Raw genomic sequence first — 25,092 nt, 5'->3', positions numbered from 1 at the left:
CAAGGGGCAGAAAATGACACATAGGAAGTGCCACTTGAACATGAGGAAGAACTTCTTTATTGTGCGGGTGATCATACACTGGAGCATTGCCCAGAGAGGGTGTGGAGTTTTCCTCACTGGCGATATTCCAGAAACATCTGGATGTAATCCTGTGGAACGTGCTCTAGGACAATCGTGCTTGAGCAGGGAGGTGGGACCAGATGATTCACTGTGCTCCCTTCCAACCTGACCCACTCCGTGATTCTCCTCCGCCCCGCCCCTGCCCCGGGGCTCGGCTACCCTGGGGCCACCCCCGGCTCCCCTTGGGCTCTCCCCACGGTTTCCCCCAAATCCTTTCCGGTTCCGCTCGGCTCCCCTCGGGGTTTTCCCCGCTCTCTTCCCGGCTTTCCCCCCGTTCTCCCCGGTTCCCCTCGGCCTTCCCCAGTTCTCTCCGGCTCTCCCGGGCTCACCCCGGGCTCACCCCGGGCCCACCGCCGCCATGGCGACGCCCCGCCCACCTGCCCCTGTTTGAATGAACTTGCCTTCCCGCTCTTTTCGCCACGCGGCGTCTCCGCCAATGAAAAGTCGCTCCCCTGCTCTTGCCCCGCCCCTATGCCCTCCGGGGCCTCATTGCCCAATCAGCCGGCCGCCACTGCGGCGCTTTGACCAATCAGAGTACGCCCTACCTCCCTGCCGCTCGCCCCTGTCACGGCCCGTTCCGTTGAACAAACCGACAGAGCCACTGGCCAATGAAAGGGCGGAAGCGGCTCCGGCTCGCCCAATGGCAGCGGGCGCGGGGGTCGCAGCCAGCCAATAGGGTAGCGAGGGCGGGCGGCGCGGTGCTCGAGCGGGCGGCTGGGCCCGGCGGAGGTGAGCGAGGGGCGGCGGGACCGGGCCGGGCCGGGGTCCGGGCACAGCTCCATCCCCCAGGGCCCAGGTTGAGTTCCCCAGCACAGCTCGTTTCTTCCGAGCGCAAGGGCTGCCTGCGGCTGCCGGAGGAGGGGATATCCCGCTCCCGTGCCCTTTTTGTGACGGGTTCGTCTTTAAAATATGCGAGCTCTGTGAAAAAGACGGCAGAGAATCCCCGCTTGTCGGGCGTGTGTTTCATTTGGGTCGTGCTCGGGTTGGGTTTTGTTAATTTCACGTTGAAGCAGGTACGGCAGAGCCCCTGCGGGCGGTGCGGAGCGGGGCCTGGGTGCCCTCCGCAAGGGGAAGCTGCTGCTTCAGCCTTCAGCCCTCGGGTGCGGGCCCTGAGGCTGCCAGCCGAGCTCGGCCTCTGGCAGCGCTCGGGATCTCTCATTTGGGTCAGGGAGGCCGATTGTGGACACCCTCCATCTGCGGGCTCTTCCCGGGGCTGCCTGCTAGGCGGCTGGCTGGCTGGGGGAAGCGCTGCTCCTTTGGGCTAGATTTCAAGATTGAAATGCCACTATTAACGTTTTTATAAATCTCACAGTTAATGTAGGCAAATGGAACACCTTGCCAGGGGAGGTTGCGGATGTCGCAGCCCTTGAAGTGCTCCAGGCCAGGCTGGATAAGGCCTAGTGGGAGGTGTCCCAGCCCATGGCAGGGGCGTTTGGGTCTTTAACCAATCTCTTCCAACCCCTTAACATCATGATTCCTATGTGTGGTGAAAATAAAGGGCTTATTATGGGTATAATTGGCAATTCTATCATGAGCATAGTGGTAGAGATGCAGTATTTGATTGTTGAATATTGCCGTGTCTTGGCCATGTAGCTGTAGTGCTGGGAGGTGGTAATGTCTGTTTTTTAGCCTAGCTTAGGCTGAAATGGTAATCAGGATAAGAATGATGAAATGACTCGTAACTTAGAATTTCTTAAAAGGTCTATAAAAATATTTGAGCCTTAGTAGAACCGCTTTTATTATTTCTTGTATACATTTTCTACCTACTTTTTATACACAACAAGCATCTGTTCTCTTTATACAGCCCTAGCTGGATAAGTTTTACCAGCTTGGTAAAACTGGTGTTTGTGCTTTGGGCTTCTAAATAGTGTTACAGGTCTGCAGTTCCCCAGGCTTTGCAAGTTCATGATTGCATGAGTACATTTTGGAGAATGTGAATGATTTCCAGCTTGCAGAATTTAATCCACACACCTCTTCTAATAAAGGACTTGTGAGTTTTTAGTGCATCTGTTCATTCAGTTAATGAAATAATCTTGAACTTTTTTGTGATGTAAGAACAGTGTGACCGAAGTGCCCTTAATTTGGTGGCTAACAGCAACATGAGAATTAATAATGCACAAACTATTGTCTCCTGTTTTTCTTCAAACCCTAAGGTAATACTCCTGTTCTGGAGGTAATCTGAAATCCATATGCCAAAGGTGTAGAAGGGCAACCATTCTTAATATATTTGCAGTTTTACTGCAAATTTCATGTTTATCCAGTCTTGGGCTGAATATGGATCCACCAATGCTGATGCTGCAGATAACTTGGTTCCAATAATGTGTCAGTCACGTGTTCTGCTGTCATGCCCTTTCCGGGTTTGCCTGGTGTAGGTAAATACCTGAAGGGCTGTTCAGTGCACTCTGGGTAAGGGTCACAGTCATCTGTTACCATAAGGCAATTTTATCTGAAGAAACCTGAATGTCAGTCCACCTCCAGAGAGCAGTGCAGCAAAGGACTGTGTCGGAGAGCTTGTTTCTGGCTGTATCTGTGGGTGCTTGTGCAGTGCTGCTCACCCAGGAGAGTCTCTCAGATATTTCCAACCCTTCCTCAAGATTCACATGAATTTACTTGGCAAGTAACATTAACTTTACGTACCCATCCAAATGCTTACAACGTGCCTTTGGTGCTAGCGGCTGTCAAGCCAAAGACTTTGAGCCCAGGACTCTGGGAGGCTGCTCCCAGCTCACATATGAGTATTGACATGTGGTTTAGCTCTGCTGCAAAGGACAGATTTTCTCTGGACCCTGAATTCTAAAAGCTTTTTGAGTCACTGAGTGCTGTACCTGGTTCTTGCTGCCATCAGGCTTACTAGTACAGTACACTTATAAGTAAATGCTAGTTTTCTTCAACTCCTTGCAGAAATGGCTCAAGAAGAGATGGAAGTTGATCTCCAGCCAGGGATTGGTTACTCAATGGAGACCCTCCAGACACCTGCCCTGGAGCCCTCTGGTCACACAGCGCTCTCATCCCACATTCCTGTGCTCGGGGAAGGAGAAGGCAGCGCTGCAGCCCTTCCTGCTGCTGATGCTGTTGTCACACCCAACGTTGGCACAAGAAGGGAAGCAGCTGCAGAGCCTCACCTGCAGATGGGTCCAGCCACAGCCCCCAGTGGGCTGCAGAGGCTACAAGGGGCGTTTGATCTGTACCAAGCACTGCCCGTGCCACAGCTCACACAGCGTCCACAAAGAAGAGAGAGAGCTCGCAGGCAGCAGAGAATTGGTGGTTCCCAGAGGACAATCAGTGCCAGGTAAAGCAGAAATTAAACTGGATCTGAACTGCCCTCTGATCAAGTCTAGCATCACTTCAAAATTTCCTTGCTTCCTGGCTTACAGAGCCCAGCCCAGGTGTGTGGCTGGGGCCAAATCCAGGGTGCCTCACTTACCTTTTAAGTTCAGTAATAGCAGAGCGATTTCTGGTCTCTTCTGGCAGGTTTGTTGCCCTTGTTAAATGAATCCCTGTTTCATATGTTGGCAGGGGTGTTGACTTCCGAGCCCTTCTACATTTTGAATTTTGCTTGCAGAGCTTCTGCTGCTGCTGTTCCCTCTGTGCAGCCAGATTCCTGTTGGTGATTCCTGCAGCAGTGCTGATACTTGCCTGTTCCAGCCAGCATTTAGCTCAGTGGAGCTTGTGCTCTGATTTGCATTTCACCTTTGATTTGGGGTCTGATTACATTTGCTGGTGACAGTTGCTGCAGAAACTTTCACATACAAACTGATATTTCTCTGTAGGGTGGTTGGTTTTTTTTTTGTTTTTGTTTGGTTTTTTTTTTTTTTTTACTTTCAGACAAAATAAGAAATCCTCTCAATTTAATACCATTTGTGATGGGATTAAAAGGGGATGAGTGGAGATGCTCTCCAGTCAGAAAGAAATCCCCATTTCTAGTTTGTTTTTTGTTTCATCATTCTAGCTTTTTTACATGCCAAGGGTGAAGCTATAATTAACTGAAGCATTGCTTTTAAATTCAGCGAGACCAAGAGCTCCTCTCCTCCCAAGTTGATTAAACACAACTGTATTGTTTGCCCTCGGATTGCCTGTGAAGGTGACAGTAGTTGTGAGGGCTGGGAGGCAACCTGAGAAACTCCTTTGAATCTGAAGGATAATTGAGATGATAGCTGAACTAATGAGAAGAGAGGGGAGGACATTTCTACCTAGGGATGAAGTTCCAGTAGAAAAGAAGAGTGAAAGTAGAAAGACTAAGCACAAAATAGGCAAGGAAGGAGGCTCTGATCCAAGTGGTGTGCATTTCACAGTACCAGTTCCTCCAGGAGCCAGGGCTGAGTCAGGGTTGGAGAGACACATTAGGAGTTTCCTTAGGCTTATTAGTGAGGGGTACTACTATGTTTTTCTCCTCTCCAACCCCACAATCCCCTTCTCCCCCACAAGAAGGCAATATCTCTCTTGTAATGAGAATATTTTCTTTGAACTGAACAAAACTAATTGTTGCTGATCCTGCTGATTATTCACAAAGTGGGTTATCCTATGTGATTGCCCCATTACCAGAGAGAGCCTGACTTGATAACAGTGACACCTTCCTGCTGCAGTCAAAGCCTAGGAATTTTCCTGCAAACATTAATGGAGAAACATGATGAGTCTTTAGCTTACCTGAAATGACTGTGGCTTCTGTTTCTTGCTTTTCTGGACTCAGGGCAGCATTGGACCATTACTTTCAACTCAGTAGGACCCAAGAGCCATCTGCAGGACCAGTTCCACACCAAGAGTTCCCCCACATTGTGAGGGACACCCAGGAACAGCACCCAGATGAGACAATAGAAGTGATTGACTCTGACAGCACCACTTCTGAGGAGGAGGAGGAGGAAGCAGTGGAGGCAGCAGAACCACTGTTACCATCAGCCCAGGAGATGCCTCCAGCAGCGAGCTCAAGAGGTTTGTGCTGTATTGGAGCTGTCTAGAGACTGATTTCAGACACTTTTTTTGCTGTTTGAAAACTCAGCAGGGAAATCCTTTCGAGCTTCTCAGCAGACGGTGCTCAGAGATCTTTGTGCCCACAGCTGACAGGAGCAGGCTGCTGCCACACGGCTTCCTGGCAAGCAGCTCCAAAGAGCAGCAGCAATGGGTGATTGCTACCATTATGTTAAGTACAGTCTTTTTGCTGTTTGCTACTTATTCTGAAAATTTCCAGGGTTATTTGTAACTTAAATTTAGAGATTATTGCTTGGCATGCTTCCACTGTCAAATATTATTAAGGAGTTCTATTGAAGACATCAGATCACAGCTTGGACATCAGCAAGTGCTTTCAGAGAAGGATCTGATTCAGTATTTTTTTTATTTGAGATTTAAATCTGCTTCAGTTTAGTTTTCATTTCTGTGACTTGTGAGACTTTGCTGAGGAGATGGAGGTGCTATTTGTTTGTCTTTTTCTTTCCTCATCTCTGTCTCACAATTCTTTATCTAAACTCATGTTCACAGTCTGACACACACTTCACTGACATTGTTTGTGATGAACATGCACAGCTTATGTAAGAGTGGCAAATAGTTAACTTGCTAGTCAAGGTTATTGACGCCCAGAAAGTACAAGAACAAGGATATCCTTTTCCTTCAGTCTTTAAGGAATGTCCTTGTGATTCACTCTCTGCCCTCAGTTTTGGTTTTGATTGGCCAGCCTACCTCGTTACCTTCTTTAAAAGGGTATGTCTATGAGATGTCTTTTGAACAGATCCATTCTGCTTGCTCTGGGCTAGTTTTACACATGACAGGAGCTCAAGCTGTTAAGTGCTGTATATTATTGTATGAACATATGCTCTCTGTTGGATTTTCTGGAATTCCTTTGTTGCTTATATAAACCAGTGGCTCCTCTTGCAGCCCAGAACCACAGAGGCTGAAAACTTTATTGACATTAGCCAGGATTAGGTGATACTGGATGGAGAATACCTGCCTTGATTACTAAAAGTGATTAATAACTCCTGTTTTGTCAGGAGCTAGAGGGAAGGCAGTGATTTCTGCTCCTTTTTTACTGTGTTAGTGGTGGTGATCTCCACATAGCAATTCAGTGTGCCCATGCCTCAACAGATGGTCTGACAGAGGCCCACCAAAAAAACATAGGGGAAATACCAGCAGAATTGGTAGTTCAGGCAATTACCAGCTGGAAAACTGCTGAAGTCAGAGTGAATGGACAGCCAGCATACGGGAAATGCTTTCTTGGCACATGAAATATGCATGCTTAGATCCTCTGGCAAAGCAACTTCTGATATTGGTGTCTGTCTTTCTCAGGGCATAATGATGCAGGAATATAACCTCACATCAGCCTAACTATAGACTAGGTCTGTTTGTTTTGAGCAGGTCAGAAAATTTTCATAACAATTGCTGCTGTCCTTAGAAGACCTCTCCTTTTTTACTGAAATCTGTTGCCTTTCATAAAAGAAAATATAAAATTCTTCAGTACTACTGTTCACGTATAGAAGGCCTTATACACAGCCTGTGTCCAGGGCACTGATGTGAAGCTTTGTAAGTAACCTGTGCTGTGTCACTACTTAACCTCTGCCCTGATGATTTCAGATCAAAGCAGGAAAACTCCTTTTCCCCCCATTATGAATCAGGTTGTTTAAGCAATGCTTTCTTTAGTTTCCAGTCAGGTCCAAGCAGAGCCACCTCAAGCTTTGTCTCAAGCTTCTGCAGATCATGAAGGTGATGAAGATAAAGCTGAAGTCCAGCAAAAGCATGTAAGGTGAACTAAATGCTTTTGGAGACAGATAATATATGATAAACGCTGCATTTTCTAAAACAGTTCTGTTGTTTTGTTTTTTTTTTTTAATTCTTAATCCTAGACAAGTCCACTAAAGAAACTGGAGCCATCAGTTCCTATTGCACCTCAGGATGAGGAGGAAGGAGATACCTGTGCAATCTGCTTTGAGCAGTGGACCAATGCTGGGGACCACCGCCTGTCTGCGCTGCGCTGTGGACACCTCTTTGGCTACACGTGCATCGAGAGGTGGCTCAAGGGACAGGCAGGGAAGTGCCCTCAGGTGAAATGGGTGTTTATGTGCACTGGAAAGCACTTAAAGCACTTACTATGTGTGCCTAGCTTTTGCCTCAGATGTGATCACTGCAAGTGTTACAACTGGTTGCTGCATGAAGCTGCTGTCAGAACAAACCCCACCATTATTTTGATGTTATTAGGCCAGTAACCACTAGCAGTACTTTAAAGGATGAGTTATGACTTGGATCTTCTCCTGAAGTACAGCATTTATGAGTAGCAGATGCAAAAGTTTGAGAGTTCAAATGCTACACTTGGAAAGGGTTTCAGAATGCCCCAGTCTGGTTCTGGAGAGAACCACCTGGAGTAGAAATAGCAGATGGATTCCTAGAAGCAATTAACTAAGCATAAAGACTATGTTACTGGAGAAGTAATCTGTCTGAGAACTGTTTTGGAACCACAGAATGGTTAGGGATGGAAAGGTCCCTAAAGATCATCTAATTCAGTTTTCAGTTGATTAATTTTCTGTTTTGGACTGCATCTGCTTTTGCAGCCTTTAAGAGGACTGGGTTGTTTAGGAAGCTGGCAGAGAGCAAAATGAGGACCAAGTTTCATCTTTTAATGTCCCTTTGCAAGTGGTAAATCAGCTTTTGAAGATTTTCTTTCCAGCTTTCTTTCCATGGTTAATACTGATCTCCCACAATGAGGCCTGTACGTCTCTGTGATGTGTTTCCATTCCTTATTCCTTTTTTCCATGAAGGAATGTTGACAAAAAATAGGTCAATGAGTACCTTGCAAATAGGATTCAGTTCTGCTGCTTCCCAAGTCGGTGGCTGGAATCCCAGGGTTTCTTTGGCTTTGTCATTTTGAGAGCTTCTGTATTCTTGCTTGTCTTTGCAGGATTCCCTCCTCTCAAGAACTTGAGAGAAACAAGAAACTTCCTCTTGACTTGTGCCATGACTAAACCTAAAGAATCCCTGTTGCCATAGCAAAGGCCCAAAGTTGATTTTTCTTACCCCTGTCAATTCTGTGTAAGCTTTTCTTCCCCCACTTCAGGCCCAGACAGAATTCTGAGAGCCCTGCCTGGCATATTTACGCTTTGGAATTTCATGACTGCTTTCTTCTTGAACATTAACATCTCAAGGGTTTCTTGCTCCCTCTTTCTCTTCCAATGATACAAATACTAAAAATTTCATGGGAGAACTTCCTCTGGAGGGAATCTTGAAGCTAAATCATCTTCCCTTCATTTTCAGTTGCCGTTCTTTGCAACTGGGCGTTCTCTGGTTGAATAGCCCAGAGCTGCTGTGCATGGTCTGTATACTAAGTGGCTTGAGTGCAAGTTACTGTGAAATTGCAGCATTCCTGATCCTGCCAGTGGCAGCTGCTGGCTGCCAGGAAAGCTGTCTTGGCCATTTACGGCTCAGCAAGGCAGTTTTTACAGAGGGAGAGAGGTTGTCTGCTCTGAGACTATTGCCTGTGATATCTTCGTGCTGCTAATAGAGAAGTCTGCATTTGAAGCACACGCAGTAGTTTAATGTTTAGCAAAGGGTATTCACTGCCTCTTTTTGCATCAACAAAGAAGATTTGCAAAACAATAAACTTGGAAGAAATTATGGCATCTGCAAGTTCTAACTTGCCTTCTTTTTAAGGTGAATGTAAAGTACTAAATAGTTGCAGCTAGATGCACAAAATTATGGAAATATCTGACTCCCTGTGTGTGACTGAAGTCATTGCGATGTCAGTGTTTCATACAACACTGGAACACTTTTATGGATTAGGGCCTGTAGAATTTGATTAAAGAGATAGAGTACAGAAATAAGATTCAGGGGATAGTTGGTTCCTAAACCCTTGTCTGTTGTCTAAGCAGCAAGTCTTGGTGTTTTCAGACGTGCAGCTGGGCTAGTGTTTTGTTGTAGATCCTCTTGTTTTTACTACTTCATCTGATTTGGGTTTTTTGTCCCTGGAACTTACCTGACCATGCTGCATTGCTGGTGCATTAGCAGAGTACATTTAGTGGGAAGCAAGGAGATGGGTTGTTAAAGGTGCAGTAGGATATGCAACTTTTGTTGGAGCCCTGGTTAGAGCTCTGGTGTCTGTATGAGGGAGCATCTTGCAGACATGCTCGTAAGTGTTTGTGGCATTGTTTTCCAGTAGACACCCCCTCCCTTCAGAGCCAAATAAAACAATACCTAGGGACTCCTAGGAATGCACAGTTTGGATAGTTAAGTTCCTGTGGATGAAGTGAGCTTGTGTTTGATTCCAGTGCAATAAGAAGGCCAAGCGTTCCGACATCGTGATCCTGTATGCCCGCACGTTGAAAGCGCTGGATACCAGCGAGCAGGAGCGCATGAGAAGGTACGGGGTCTCCACATAAAAACACCTGGCACTGAAAGCTGCACTCTGGCTCTGCTTCATGCTTTCATTTCCTTTCTTGCCTAAAGCAATTTGTGCATTCCCTTGGGGCTTATCAGGAGTGTAGCTACCTTAAAGAACCAAGGCCTTGCTGTTTTGCACGTCTTTGTTTTCTTTTGGATCAGAATTCTGGAGTTTGCATTTTGTGGCCCTGAAACAGCAAAAGCGATCTTGTGCTGTATCCTGAAATGTTATCGTGGGGGAACATGCAAAGTTGATGCCAAAAAGCTGTATATTGCTAATTCATCATTAGATGGGAAAAGCAAGTCATAGTTAGGAATGCTAGGAGGGTAAATAGCTGACCTTTTCTGCCATCTTTTCTGCATGCATAAACAGAGTAATACCTCATGAATCACTTTCCATCTTGCTTTGTCAAACTCTTCATGTAGCTTTACTTGCAAAAGGTCAGCAAGCATTACTGTGACTCCCACTTCCCTTTCCAACTTAAATGAGGACTTTGTATTGAAAAAGGGAAAAGCAGGTATGAAAATGGGGCCTCATTTCTTTTCAGTAAGATGCTGTTCCAGATGCAGTTTTGAAATTAAAAGGTTGCAGATATCTGAGTTCTTCTGAGTCTTGTGTTGAGTAGAATTTAATTGGGGTTTCTTCACACGTCTACAACTATACCACTGTTCTTTCAAGGCAGTCTTTCAACAGAAACCTCACTATCCTGGTAATTATAGATCAGAAATGATTGAGGAGTAACAGTCAGGAAGGGAAGAAGCTCTCTTTCCAGATTGCCACAGCCTGATGGTGTTTGAAATATATCTTTGGAAGGGTCATGCTTCTTTTACTGGATTAACACAGAAACATAAATAACATATAATATTTTTTTTTCAAAAGCACAGAAGACATTTGGGTGTGTAAGTCTCGTTATTTCTCATGAAGGGGTAGTTGTCTTCTTTTTGTGTCTCAGAACCTCACTGCAGCCATTCCCCACATGCCTTGCCTCCTCTGCCTGCTGTTTTTGTTGTAAGGCAGGGAGCAGTGACTGCCTGTGGGTCCATGGAGCTGCTGGCAGTGGCTGCCTTGTGGCACACAGCCACGAGTGGAGCACAGGTGTGTGTGTGTGCATGCATTAGCATTGTTTGCACGTAGTCTTACACTGGGTATAAGATCATGGGATTTGTTTATCACATTCCAAAAAACCCACCAACCTTCAGGCTTTGGGTACTGATATAAAGAATTTGTTTGCAATGGTTAAATTAGCGTTTCACCTGTTTCTTCTGTAGGAAAAAAAATCATGTGAAAAAGCTATAAGGAAATGACAGAATCCTGTGCTTTGGGACATGCAAGGCTTGGTCTGTGCATTTACAAAATACTTAGGCAAGCAAGACCTCCATGCAGTGGACAACACAGACCAAGTGTACAGCTAATTTTAAGGAGTATTGGTGTTTCTTTCCCTGCTTTAGCTATTCCTTCATGTAAGCCCATATAAAAGAGAAATAAATTCAAGTAACTTATCCAAAGCACTGCTGCTAAATGGTGTGTATGCACTTTTGAGCTCAGGGTCAGGTAGTAAGTGGGTCTTTATGGGCATTCAGAGAGAATTCATCTGTATCATTTTTTTCTGATACAGATACAGTTTCCTAAAATACAAGATTAGCTACTGGTAGTAGAGACAAGCTTGAAGATCTTGCTGTTACATGGTTATGTTTTGATGTGGTATGTTACTGACAGCGTATTACATGGACATGATGGTATAGAATTTGCTTAAGTGTGTCTGTAGCAGAAGGAAAATAAATTTTTCTTTCACTCTCCTCTACTAAATTAGTCCTTTTGGAGAGCGTGAGGAGGAAGGCTGTTGGAGCAATAATTTAAGTGAGTCATTCAGAACAATTGCATAACTGAGTATCTCAAGGTGAATGTGCTGGGTTAATGCAATACCAGGTTTTCTGTTACTTGTGGATTTGCCTGAACAGGACTTATGGTGGGATGAAGTCAGCTGGCAGGAGTTGACAGCCCAGAAAAGCATCCTAGATAATACCTAGACCTAAGGATTGCTTTCCTCTCCTTCCTCCAGCTCTTTAGAAAAGGAGCAAATGTTGCGGAGACAGGCAGAGCTGGAATCTGCACAGAGCCGTCTCCAGCTCCAGGTTCTGACAGATGAATGCAGCAAACTCCGCAAGCAAGTTCAGGTGAGTCTCATGCTACAAATACACAGAGCATTTCTTTCTCTTCAGCCTGACTTTTCCATGCTCCCTTAGAGGAGAGAAGACAGGATTCCAGTTTTAGTAATCAGCAAGATTTAGTAAACTCAGTTGGTGAATTATTCCAAGCTGGTAAAGACATCCTGGGCTGGATGTGTGCTACAAAAATACTGACTTTTTCTTGGGCTTTTAAGACTTATTGAACTTGCACCTCAGCAGTAGAATTGTTTGGCTGCTGATGTTGCAGGTTCCCCTCTCAGGTTTTGTGGTGCCTGGAAAGGCATTGTAATAAAGAACCAGACTTATTCTCCTCATCTTTCGTGTAGTTGCATCAAGATAAGCTTTGGAAATCTCTACAGTAAGCCTGTAATATGACCTGTTATCACTAGTTAATCAAGGGCCTTTTAGAAGCAGTTAGTGAAGAGACTTTTTTTTTGCATAATTGCAAAATCAAAAGAAAACAAAAAAACACTAGGGGTTTGGGTTTGTTTGGAGGTTATTCAACATTTCAGTTTAACACCTTCTGGTACTCTGGACCTGGCCTGTCAATAGGGAAGGCCATACACAGGCTGAGCAGCTGCTGAGAGGCACCTCTTAGAGCACAAATTACTGAGTCAAAATGATGGGCTGTTAAATGACTGCTTCCTTCTGGCTTATGCAATACCGAGATATTTTATAACCCATCCCAGCTGCTTTTGCAGGATTCCTATAAATTATGGACTCTGTCGGTGCTTCCAACTGTGAATTAGCTGGCGTATTCCACCAGTGTTTGGTTTTCCAAGAGCCTGTTTCATTCCAGTTTGCTACCTTTTGTTGATTGAGGCAGATGATACCCTCTCACTGTCTAGCAGCCTGCTTAATTTTAGGCTTTTCTTTATCCCTGGATTTTTTTTTATTTTTTTTTTCTATTCATGTCTGTACATTAAACAACACCTTCTTTGCTGAAGTTTTCCTGTGTGACGTAAGAGAAGGCTTTATAAATTCCCTAAATTCCTGCATGAAGCCATATGCTCATCATCACTAACAAAACGGGTCTGCTTCAAACTTTGGCTTAAGAAAAGTGCAAATAAGATAAAATTGCAGCTCCATAATGTTTTCCTGCAATTCATTTGGTGTTGAATAATGGAGTATCCAGTCTTACTGAATTGAAGTCACATGTTATAAAGATTAAGTACCCTGTGTTCTTTAAGCTCTGTTTCAGTATTTATACTGCATTCATCATTGTCCTGTAGTGGTTAATGCAAATGCTGGAAGCAATTTTAAGGTGCTTGTTTATACTGTGAATAAACTGAAAGTAAAACAATATGCTGGGGAGCAAAAAAGTCAGCAGGTAGTGTGCAATAAGTCTTTAACTTGGTTGATTGCATTTTGAGCAGACCTCATGAGCTACCTTGTTTTATGAGAATTCATACAGTAAAGCAGCTTTTTGCATAGAAGTGCTTAGATTGGGAGGTTTCTAGCCCAGCTCTGGTTGGGTGATTGCAAGGTAGAGTTGAGTTGTTCAGGGTATTTTGTTGATGTTCTTGAGCTGTGCCCAGCAGCAGTCATGGTGCTAGTTATGACCCTTTTTAGGTTTGTATGCGTTTTTCTGTGCTCTTACCCATTAACAGTCTTGTTCATTGTACTTTGTTATTGAGACTAGGAAACTGACGGTTTTTAAGTCTTTAGCTGTATGAAAATACATGAGAAAAGGAATTGATGGTGAGGTGAGCTCTGGAAGAAAGCCCTTAGGAATGGGGGCTGTGCTGACCTGTGTCCTGCCCGCCACACGGAGGTTCAGGCTTGTGTTTTGGAACCAATGCTGCTGCCACTTTACTTTTACCTAATGTTTTTTCATTTGAGAGCAGAAAGAACTTGGGAATGAGATGTAAGCTACTGCAGTACTCCCTTTAAATCTGCCAGCATTTTCAGTAAAAGTAGCTAATGATAAGCAAACTGTCTCTGCCTTCTGGTATTAATATTGCTGATCAGCTGGGTAGAACTGATTTTTGCACATGGGAAGCAGTAGCTCTGTTTGGGTGTGGAGCAGGAAAAGGAGGACTGGCAGGGAAATTACAGGAGACTGCATGCTGCTGTGGAGAAGAAAGCAAATGTAATTGTGACCCTTGCAGAAATCAGTTTATACTGCTTGACGTAATGGAAAAGCTTTTTTTAAATAGGATTTTTGGAGCATTCAAAAAAATTGAATGGCAAAATATCAATAAAAATTTGTGTATCTAATACCTCTAAAAAATATAGGCTAATTGTTTTATTGAATAAAAATTGTTCTTCTTTGTGATCTCTGTGTTCACCTCCAGTTGATGTCTGGGGAAGTGAAAGCTGGTATTTCATTGCTATTGTTTATAGTGAAGCCAGTTAGAAATGCTCTATGTCCTTTGGACTGAATTTGAACCCAAACCCCAAAGGGAGGTGGAATGTCTGCAGTGCTGCACCACAGCTTGAGCTTGTCCTGTCCTGTGTTTCTCTATTGCAGTGCAAGGTGGCAGGTGTGGCTTCTCTAAGAGCCCTGTGGGAAACAGCCGGAGAGTGACAGTCATTGATACCTGCCTTTGTCTTGAAAGCTTCATATCAGCTATTAGGGCCATAACCTAATAGCTCAAAACTGTTCTGAATTTATTGTAGCTGCTGGTTTTCCTTTCCTATTCATTGTGCTCTTCTGCTTCGCCTTCTCCTGCATGCTCCTCAGGAAGACGTTTGCTATACAGCCCATTTTTTCCCCCTGGTGTGACTGTTCATTCATCACTGCAAAGGCAAGCTGAAATCTAGAGGCAGTCATAGCATGTGCAGAAAGAGGAGTCTGCTCTCAAGGCCTTTAGTTGACACCAGGCATCAGGAAAACTCTGCAAAGCATCTTAAAGGAAAACATAGGCTTTTACAGAATGAACAGAATGTTCTTTTGAGCACAATTAGTGGAATTTGTCTGCAGCGCAAAGTTTTTAATCACCTTGCTAATGTGCCTCCAGTAAGACTTCCTGGTTCTGCTGGGTTTGTCCATTGTGTTTAAATGTAAACATTGTTCTAATAGTCCTTGTGATTTTAATTGCCTGGTTTCCTTTTTAATAACTTGTGTGAAAGTTGAATGTTGAGTGCAGATGACAAGGAGAGTTTTGTAAGGTCCCCAGAGCAACAGATAATTTTAATCTCTTCTGATCCCCAGTGGTTATGGTCTCCCCCCTCACCTTTTAGAAATAATGAGTCTGTTAAATTTTTGATTAAAAGTTACCTTCTTCTAAGTTACTTGTGTTTTCACTGACTCCTTACTCTAAGCCTGAAGCTACAGCTTTCATCATAAACATCCTGACAACCCTCACACCCCTTCTTCCTTGCCCAGGTTGTTTTGTCTTTTCTTGCTCTAATGGGATCATCTGGAGTCTCCAGCTTCCTTTTCCTTTTTTTTAAAAAAAACTTATATTCCCTTGGGATGTTTTCAATGTGCTTGATGCCAAAGAGATCAGACCTCTGTAAAGTGTCAGAACTGATCTCCTCTTGAGCACATTCCAAAAGTTGCAGGTCTTGATAACTATTCATGTAGAGCTTGAACTTTGGTCTTGCCTTTTTGAAAACTGCTGCCTTTGCTTTGATGCAGGTTAAGTGGTGGTGGCTGGTTCAGTATTGAGGCTGACTTGCAATTATTGGTATATTCATAGCATCACTCTTGTGACCGTTAATTGTTTAAAGATTACATAGTGTTTGAAGCAGAACCTGCGTTGCTCAGACAACATAAAGCAAGTAGCAATTTTCCTTCGGTGTACCTTCCCTCTTAAATAGATTCTGTATTGTCTGGTATTGACCTTGGATTACAAGATGGTCAAAATGCTATTTGGGAAGGGACACTTCTGGTTGACTCACAATATGCTGATGCCACTACCTTCATTCTCACTTCACCCCTGATGATCTCAGCAGAAAAAGGAATTCAAGGAATACCTTGTTCCTCACAGAAGCTGTTCTTGGCCATGCCTTTGCTATGTATCCTTGAGCGTTCATCTGTTGAGGTGGAGGAAAAGAGGGGAGGAGATGGTAGAAGACAGGAGCTGGAGCTCTTGAGAGTTGTCGTTCCTGGAATTTGCTGCACAGGGTTTACAAGAACAGGGTCATCATCATTAAATAGACTGACTTGTTTCCTGCAACTCCCTTTATGTTGAATCTTGGGCTTTTATTTTTTTATGTGGTATTCTGGAAATTCTGGAAAATGGTTTTAATTGACTTTCTCTTGTGGTTTAGGGGCACATAATACTTGGCAGTTCATTTGCTTCTAAACAGCATTGATCTGGTAATAATTGTTACTGGCTTTTATGTGTTGCCCAAGAGTCCTCTCTTTCACAGGGTGTAATACATACAATAAGTATGAGTACAGTATTTACACGGCTTTTGAATGCTTCTGTTGCTCACTGTCAAAGGCCATGGACTTAAAAATGTAGCACTTCAGGAATAGCATGGAAATGGGACTGTATTTGCCTCTTTTATCTGAGAACAAGTACAGTTGGAGCACCTGAAGCAGAGAGCACAGAAGGTTACACTGCTGGTGATGAATTAAAGCTCTTTGGGTTTTTTCTTTGCAGGAGCTGAAGGCTCTGGTGGCCCAGTACAACGCGAGCACCTCCCAGCAACCTGGCAGCTCCCGCCCCTGCCTCCCAGGCAGCCTCCCCTCCAACCAAAGCCAGCGCAAGTACCACTTGGAAAAGGCTTTTTTGGTGTCTCAGACTGGGAACTGCAGAGTGATGGCATACTGTGACTCACTGAGTTGTCTTGTGGTATCACAGCCTTCTCCGCAGTCTACTTTTATTCCGGGTAATTAAGCAAGTCAACATTTGGGGGTTCAGCAGTACAAGTTCATGTTATTTCTGCTTTGTCACTGCTCCCTGCTCTTCTGCTTGGCTTTTGCATGTGCCTTGTGAACTGAAAATACTTGTAAGACTCCCCATAGTTCATCTGTCCCCTGCATTAGTAGCTTCTGCCCAGCAGAGGAGCTTCTTTTCCCTGCCACTTCTGTGGCAGAGTCCTCCAGAGGGTGTCTGGCTCTCCTGCTGGAATGCCACATCCACAGAAAGGTAAAAGGTGTGTCTGGTAATCCTTGCAAAGGTGGACCTTCTGAAAGAACAAAGGGCCAGGCAATGGGACCTGCAGAGAAGCTCCAGTGAGTGAGAGACACTGCTTCCCAAACTGTAGGTGGATTGATACACATGCAGCTGATTTGTCAGTAGCCTTAAAAAAAAAAAATTAAAAAAAAAAACCCAACCAAAAGCAAACTCCTTTTAATATGAATGCCTGAAGCACTGTTCCCTAGTGGGGAAATAGGAAGCCAAGAAGTCACGGGCAGCCCTGGTTTTGTCTCACTGTTATGTCCAGGGGCCAGTGACCTGACATCTGGACCAGTGCCAGTGGCTTTTTCAGTGCAATACATGTGGCATTAGGAGTCTGAGAGCACTTAGCTGCAAAATGCTTTCTGACTGATGAAACTTTATTTGGTTAATGGGTTTGAGGTTAATGTGCCTTATCTAGGCATAACAAAGTGGTTTTCTGCATTTAACTGGTCTCATTTTTCTGCCATTTGTAGCCAGGGACTGAATCTCTGAATGGAGGCTTTGTGGTGACTCTTGTAGCACACAGTTTAAGCTCACCTGTAACCATTCTTTGCTGTGATGCTTGTTCTCTTAAATAGCCATGTAATCCTGCTCTTTGTGGTTTTATCTGGGCAAGAGTGTCTTTGAAAAAGCTGGCTAAAGAGCAGAAGGCCTTGTAACAAGAATTGTAACACTGGTACTGAATTTGTTCTTGCTGGCTGAGATCCTTAAGGATTTAGCTTTGTTGCCGTTTGAATTAAAGAATGATTCGTGGCAGTTCTTATCCAGAACAGCAAATAACTTACATATTCATTCCACCACAGGCTTCAATACAGACTTTTTAGAATAGAATAGCCAGTTCTATGCATATCTGCTTCTCAATTATGTGCTTTACCCTTCTTCTGTGGCAGGTTGTGGTGTTAAGATGATGAGCTTGTCCAACCTGAAGAGCAATCAGTACATCCCCATCCACAGCAAACAGATTCGGGGCCTGGCTTTTGGCACTCGAGCAGATGGTTTGCTGCTCTCTGCTGCTCTGGACAACACTCTGAAACTCACCAGGTGAGCTCTGCTGCCTGTCCTTGCAGAGTTTGGCTGCGTGCAAGGGGTTGGGTTGGATTTTGTTCTGTGTTGCAGCACTTGCTATTCTGCTTTCTGAAAGATGCTGAAGATGCTGCAAAGATGAGGTCAGGTCTGCATATTCTTCTGCACGTAGGAACTAACAGAGGGAAGGACTTATTGATTGACTTTGTATCTTTGAGGTGGAGGTGTCATGAAGCTACCTCTCTCTGACTATTTTCCTCTGGAAAACAAGTAATTCAACACAGATTGGCCAACTGTGTTGAGAATAAATAATATATAGATGTGACATTTACTGTCCACTTGGTTTTCTGTTATTGCAGGGAGATGTGAAGTGTGGGAACTTGTACAGCATAAAGCAGAAATAAGGGGCGGTTAGGCTGGGCTCCTCCTTTCCTGCACTGATGTTGACTTCTTCAATTTTAAACTTCTTGCAGATCATGGAATTCATCTGGGATATGAAATGCATAAACAGCATTGTTGAGCATGTGCTAGAGGCTCTCTAGAGCTAGCAGAGGCTTAAAGCAATGGGTTGGAGACTAATTATGCAGAGACTGAGAGAAAAATGTGTCCAGTCCTGTTAGAGTTTAGAGTTTACAAGTGTGTTTTCTTGCTGCTCTGCTGCTCTTCAGTCTAAATCTTACTGTGCTTCAAAACTTTATTGGCTTATTGATTCTTACTGAGTTATATTAACATCTCTGTGCCATCTGTCTGTCAGTATTGAGTTAGGCAGGATTAAGTGTCTGTTGTTTGACTAATTAGTCTCAATTCTTTCCCACAAGTGAAGCAATGAAGAGAACTTAATCCTGCAACAAAAATGTACAGAATGTTTCTTTCCTGTTACCATGTTGAAACGTTTGCTAGACTAGTTAAAAATAAACTAAACTGTCTCTGATGCTCAAGTCGAGGTGTCCAATTTCTAACTGATTAGGTTTATAATTCTTTTCATGGGTTAATCTGAAGAGTGAGCAGACACTGCAACAAGGAACCACACACTTCCATATCTGCCTCTGCCTGGTTGGCTGCATCAGAGCTTGATCCCAGAATGTCTTGGAGTTAGATATTTGCTTCAGCAGCATCTTCATAACTTTTTCAGTCTCGCTCTGGGAGAATAGTCCTTCTTTGGCAATATTTCTTATATAGTTATTCATTTCATACTCATCCTCCCCAAAAGAATTACCCAAGATATCTTTGTCTCCTGTCCTGGCTTGCAGTTGTTTAAAATAGCACTGTGAGTTTATTTTGGTTTTGGGTTTTTTTTTCTGTCATGTTGTTTTGACCCAGTCACTGCTCTGATATCAAACTCCCCGTTTCCTCAGCTAGATCTTTGTAGTTGTTCCCCTCACACTTACCTGAGAGCAGTTACTTGTTTCTCTGAAGTCCTGGGCATAATCACCTTCCCCAGGGAGAAGCACACAAAGGATATCCGGAGTTACTTTGATATGTGCAGTCTTCTGTCTCTTGCTGTTCTCAGTGTGCACATGCACGTTGACATTGCTGCCCTTTGCAAATACGTCCTGATCTGATACCAGCTTCATCTGCTCTTCTGGGTTGTGCCCCTCTGTGGACTCATTCCTTTAGAAACTTGATTTGTAGAAGGAATAATTAATACTATAAATGTACTTTCAACTGTCCTTAACCACTGACTGTCTCACTCTTGCTTAAACTGAATTCTTTTGAGGCATAAATGCTGTTCCTCTCGTGTAAAAAGAGGGGGAATAATTAATGAGAGATGTAATCTGAAGAGATGAGCCCTGTGATCTCAGGAATATGTGGTATTAGGGGACTATGCCAGAGTTACTTCTAATTGTTTCCAGAAAAGTAACTTAGCTTTCTCTTGCCAGTAAGGGCAGCTGAGACCCTGCTGTGAGATTTCCTCTCCCAGTCTCCAAAGATCAAACTGGAAAAAGAAGCATTGGCCTGGAAGAATTATAAATTACTTGACAATATCCAGGGGATTATTCTGTTTGGGTTTTTAGATTCATGTCTGGAGTAAAGGAGGAGTTAATTGAGAATTCGGTCTAAAGAGAGATGCTTTTGTCTGAAGACTTCAAAAAGCTAGCTGAGTTTACTTTAATTGTGCTGTTTTCCCATCAGTAGATACTTGTGTAACTGGACAACACTTTGCTTTTCTTCTGCAGCTTGGCAACAAACACTGTGGTGCAGACATACAATGCTGGCCGTCCTGTGTGGAGCTGCTGCTGGTGTCTTGATGATACAAACTATGTCTATGCTGGATTGGTCAATGGCTCTATCATGATATATGATCTGAGAGACACAAACTCTCATGTCCAAGAACTGGTCCCTCAGAAGTCAAGGTATGGCAGAAGGATTTATCATTCCTCTCAACTAATATACATCAAGTTAAACACAGCTTCTTCCATAAATCACGCAACAATTACAGTAGTTTAAATTGTATTATGTGAATCTCTTGTTCAAAAATTCACATTTAGCACAAATGTGAGAAGTCTCTCATAAGGTTGTATGGTGTCATATATAACTTATGCAGGTGCCAAGCATTTGTGCTCTTTGTAAGGCACACAAGGGTCAGAAATAGACCCACTGGTGCAGTATAAACAGAAGAGCTGAATTTGTTTCGGAGCTGGGTTTAGTATTTAATTTTGCAAGGACAAATCACAAAGAGGTGTGAAATTCTGCTGCTTCTGTTTGTTATACTCTGAGAATCAAATGCTGATTTGCACTAATCTGATGTGTGCTGTCTGCTGCTTCTGTAAAACATCAGGCTCGGTAGTTAAGCTGGACTTAATTTATTCTTATCGCATCCATTGGCACTCCTTGCTTGGAGGACCATCTCACAGGCTGCTTAGGCCCTTTCTTTGCCGTGCAGTTGGGGAACTGGAGCTCTGCAGCCGCGAGCAGGACGCCAGCAGAGCTGCAGCTGACAGCACTGATTTGCCAATGACCCTTCCAGGTGCCCCATGGTATCGCTGTCCTACCTGCCCCGGATGGCCTCAGCATCGCTGCCTTATGGTGGAATATTGGCTGGGACCTTGGAAGGAGCCTGCTTTTGGGAACAGAAAGCTGGCAACTCCTACCGGCCTCATCACCTGCCCCTGGAACCCGGAGGCTGCATCGACCTCCAAACAGAGATCAACACGCGGCACTGCCTGGCCACGTACAGGCCTGGTGCGTACTGGGCTGTCTCTGCAGGCCCTGCCCACTGCTTCTCGCTGCTCTGGGCTGAGCTCAGCAGCACCTTTGGGGCTGTGGGCACAGCAGAAACGCAGCACCTGCTTTTACTAGAGCAATGAGCATCTGCACATAGAGAAAAACTGGGGATGGGCAAAAGGAGGCAGCTGCAGGCTGGTGCTGCTTGCATTCCTGCAACTAAAACCTACCTGTGAGTACAGTTTTCAAAAGTTACCTTTTTATTTCTACGACACAGGTAAAAATAACCCATGTGTGCGTTGTGTGATGATGGAACTGACTTGCAGTCCACTGACAGAGGGCTCCGAAGATGTGGTGTGTTCTTCTAACCCGGTTCAGACTTTCAGTGCTGGGCCTGCTTGCAAGCTGCTGACCAAAAATGCCATTTTTCAGAGCCCAGAGGATGATGGGAGTGTCTTTGTGTGTGCTGGTGATGAGGCATCCAATTCTGCTCTGGTATGTCTTGCTCCTTTCAGTGTGGTGTAGGGGTTTATTGCAGTTCTTAGGAGAGAATCCTTATCAGTCAAAGCATCAGTGTGATTTGGTGGGAATTGTCTTGTCATGCATGTTACCATGTGCTAGTTGGTCTGTTGTACTGCTGTGGCAGATAAAACTTCGTGATAGCGTGGGACTCCCAGTCTTAGCCAAGGCCTGTGATTCCCCCCTCCATCAAAGGACACGTAGGCGGTGGGCCCCTGTTGTCCCCCAGGGGAATGGGGCTGGGCACAGTGGCCCAGCTGGGCCCTGAGTGGTGTAACAGACTCAGTGGCATAGTTAGCCTGGTAAGTGCTGTGGGAGAAGGGTGCAGGCTTTTTAGGAATGATGGGGAAGAGGAGAAGAGTTGCCCTTTGTACGAAAAAACAGCCCAAATGCCGAAGATGGACATCAGGCGGCATGAGAGCTCATGAGTGGGGTCAGAGAGGGTGGTCAGGGTGGCATTGTGCTGCAAGTCTGTTAAAGGCCAATCAAGCAGAGTGTGGAAGTAGAGAAAGGGTCCTATGAGTAAATTGAGAAATCTTTTCTGGAGAGAGGGAGGTCTGTTCTGGGTAGGAGGGGAAGAGTTCTGCAGTCCTTGACCTTGTCTGTCCCTCCCACAGCTCTGGGATGCTGGAAGTGGTTCCTTGCTGCAGAAGCTGCCAGCTGACCTGCCTGTGCTGGATATCTGCCCCTTGGAAGTGAACCAAAGCCACCTCTTGGCTACTCTGACAGAGAAGATGGTGAATATCTACAGGTGGCAGTGAGCTGTCCCTATGCTGCCACAGACTGTCCAAATATGCTGCTGATAACCCTACACAACTGCTCAGTCCTGCACTTGCTGCTTACAGGAGACAGGATCCATTACAGCACCTTTCTGGCAGCAGGGAGGAACTGGGATGCGCTGGTGCCCAGAGCAATTCCTTTCTTCTGTATTCCTCTTTAGGCCTGCCCTTATTTCTTCTTTTGTCAATTTTTTTTTAGTCAAACTCCACAAGCTGCCTCAGCACAGCAATAATTCCTGCAGCGTCTCCAGCATGTGTTGCTGCACTTTTTTTTTCCGTCCTGAATACAGCACAGGGACTTTCAAATCTCTGCTACAAATTAATAAAATAAGAGGAACTTGAAGACCTGAGACTCCCACTGCACTTTCTTGTGGAATCCTGCCGTGATTACTGGGTGATGAAAAGGCAGCTGGTAGCATTGCTGATACTTAGTGTGAAAGCAAGTTCACTGCCGTGGGGAGCACACTCCCAGTGTTCTGTTGAAGGTCTAGGGTCAGTTGGCAGTTACTCCCTAACAAGGATGGATCCTGTTTTGGGGCCGTGGAGAGAACAGGCTTGAAAAATCTACAGAGAATCTTTTTCCTTTTTGGGTTGTGGGTTTTTTGGGTTTTTTTCCATGAGTGTATAATTTGCACTGTAATTCCTTAATTCTCTGCCTTCTTTCCCTTCTCTCCTTCCTGCTTTACCTGCAAGCAAACTTGGACAGTTTGGCTGTGGAAAATGAAAATAGTACTGGAGAAGTACAGGTAAAGAAGAAGGAGATGATTCTTGTGCTCTTGGCTGCTGCAGTCCACAGTGTTCTTTCTTAAAGACAGGAATGTAGTGAAACAGCCAGTACATTGGAAAAGAATGCTGGCGGCTTCTGTTGTTTGGGGGTAGGGGAGTTGGCTTTTTTCCTGTTTTGAGGAACCAGTGGAAGCTCAGGGATTTCATCAGCTTGTTTTCACTGACCCTTTGTCTTCCTTAAATGACAATTTGCAGCTCCACAACTGGTCACAGAGAGCTTCCAGTTGTGTTTGTGTGAGTGTGCTGCAGCTTTGTGTAAATGTGAGCCCGTGGGGTGGGATCACAGCCCGGGGATGTGTGTGGGCAGGTGCGCTCTTAGCACCTTGCTGTAAATACTCTGAGGGCTGGGACGTTCATCTCCAGGTCAGAGCATGGAGACTTCAGTTCCATTTTACGTGTAACAGAGTCAAACTTGCGAGGATGTTGGAAGCTGCAAGAGAAGTTCCCTGTGCTGGGAGGTTATCCCTTGGCACACCTCTGCCTCTGGGTGTGTGGTGAGCAGCAGCTACCCATTCAGATTGAGTGTGCCACCACTTAGCTGCCAGGATAATTTTATTTGCCGAAGTCTGGGGCTTGCACAGTGTAATCCTGTTTATCTTAAATGGAACTGAGAAGCTCTTAACTTTATATTTTTCTGTGTAGTATTTTGTTCCTATATTTTTATACTGTAAAAATAAAGTGTTTATAATTATCAAATATAAGTGGTGCTGCTGTACTTTGAAAGTAGGTCTCAGTGACATTCACTGCATGTCTTATGAACATTACCAAGGGTTCCCTTATGCAGGTGAGGTTTCTCTTGCTTTGTATTATTTCCAGGTCACACTGAGCTTCAGGCTGAAATAATGAAAGTATTTAGTGAATGAGTCCTTGCTGAGCCATCCTGATCCAGCCAGGTGAGGGGAAGGAGAAGGGTTGAGCAAGGTCAGGCTACACACATGGGATGTCTTTTAAATGAAAATAACTCACTGGCATGAGAAATTTTGGCATTTTAACAATGATCAGGAACTAAGGGTTGGTAAAATTATATTGTGAGAAGGTCTCTGTTAACAGCTAAACCAGAAGGAGCAGGATGCTCTCTGCCATATTAGTACAATGAGCTTCTTGTTCTCAGCTATTTTGAGGCATCATTTTTGTTCTGTCAACTCCAACCCCATCTTACCGCAAGAAATTTGGGAAGTTTTAAATGTACACAGGAAAAATAATTAAAATGTTTTGATTTTCTAGGTAGTCCTTTGATTTTTATTTTCTGGGTAACACTTGTTTTCTACTTTATACCAGCATACAGGAATAAGAGATACAAACTTAAATGCTATTAAAATAATGGAAGATGACACTTTCACATTCTTGGTTTTCAAACCTAGAGTGTCAGAAAATGTTCAAAGGTAAGGGAGGAAACCTTGTAACACTGTCCTACTCCCAAGTTTGCAGCAGGCTGCAGGAAAGCACACCTAACTAGTGTACAGAAAGCCATCAGCACTGAGCGCTGATAAAAGGTCAAATGTGTTAATTAAATATTTGCTCATCTCTGTCTGGAGTCAAAGGGGCAGATTCGGGATGGAAGGATGAAAGAAATCAGTGTCTCTGCACTGTGCAGGGCAGCTGTCATGAGAGGCTGAGCTGTTTTGCTGGTGTTTCAGGCACGAAGCCACTATGTGGCTATTTCTGCCTCTGTCTCTGGGAAGATTTTGTTATCATGGTGCAGGGTGGCCCCTTGGCAATTCCTGTACTAATTCTGGTGTGAGCTGATAGGTAAAGCCAGGCAGTGTTGTCGCTCCTGCAGGCAGGGCTTTGCTCTTAGCTGTGCATGGACATTTTAAAATATTTTTCTCCAGGCTATTACAGGGCATTACCTTTTTAAAATTTAGTTCCTGTAGAAGCAGGCCTGGGGGACAGTGCAGTGCTGGCCAGAGCTGGCAGTTGTGGCTGCGTGGTTGGCGATAATCCAGCTCCTGCTGCTCCTTGGAGAGGTATGGCGTTGGGGGGTGGCTGATGGGGAGCAGGAGGCTGGAGTTGGACAGATGTGCTCAGAGAAGGGCTGTTCTCCACATGTCCCTCTAACAGGGATGATTTCGTGTTAGACTGGT

General features: G+C 44.5%; 1 protein-coding gene across 2 annotated transcripts; it reads left to right on the top strand.

Moving 5' to 3' along the window:
* Positions 1-801: 801 nt before the first annotated feature.
* Positions 802-23,702, top strand: RFWD3 (ring finger and WD repeat domain 3). Of its 2 annotated transcripts, none has more exons than XM_040075626.2 (13): positions 802-849; positions 3,022-3,409; positions 4,808-5,046; positions 6,742-6,839; positions 6,945-7,142; positions 9,357-9,448; positions 11,529-11,643; positions 16,215-16,443; positions 17,627-17,777; positions 19,937-20,113; positions 20,728-20,942; positions 21,202-21,419; positions 22,061-23,702. In XM_040075626.2, exons 2-13 carry the CDS (start codon positions 3,024-3,026, stop codon positions 22,202-22,204), a joined length of 2,262 nt encoding a protein of 753 aa, XP_039931560.1. In that variant the 5' UTR covers positions 802-849; positions 3,022-3,023; the 3' UTR covers positions 22,205-23,702. The 2 variants fall into 2 exon arrangements, with proteins under 2 accessions (XP_039931560.1, XP_039931561.1); XM_040075627.2 differs by lacking the exon at positions 802-849 and adding an exon at positions 858-1,014 and having other exon boundaries at positions 22,061-23,696.
* Positions 23,703-25,092: the final 1,390 nt, after the last annotated feature.

The sequence above is a fragment of the Hirundo rustica genome, chromosome 11, assembly GCF_015227805.2.
Source record: "Hirundo rustica isolate bHirRus1 chromosome 11, bHirRus1.pri.v3, whole genome shotgun sequence".
Classification (NCBI taxonomy): Eukaryota; Metazoa; Chordata; class Aves; order Passeriformes; family Hirundinidae; genus Hirundo; species Hirundo rustica.
The sequence above is the reverse complement of the archived record's forward strand: the minus strand, read 5'-3'. Positions and strand labels throughout refer to the sequence as shown.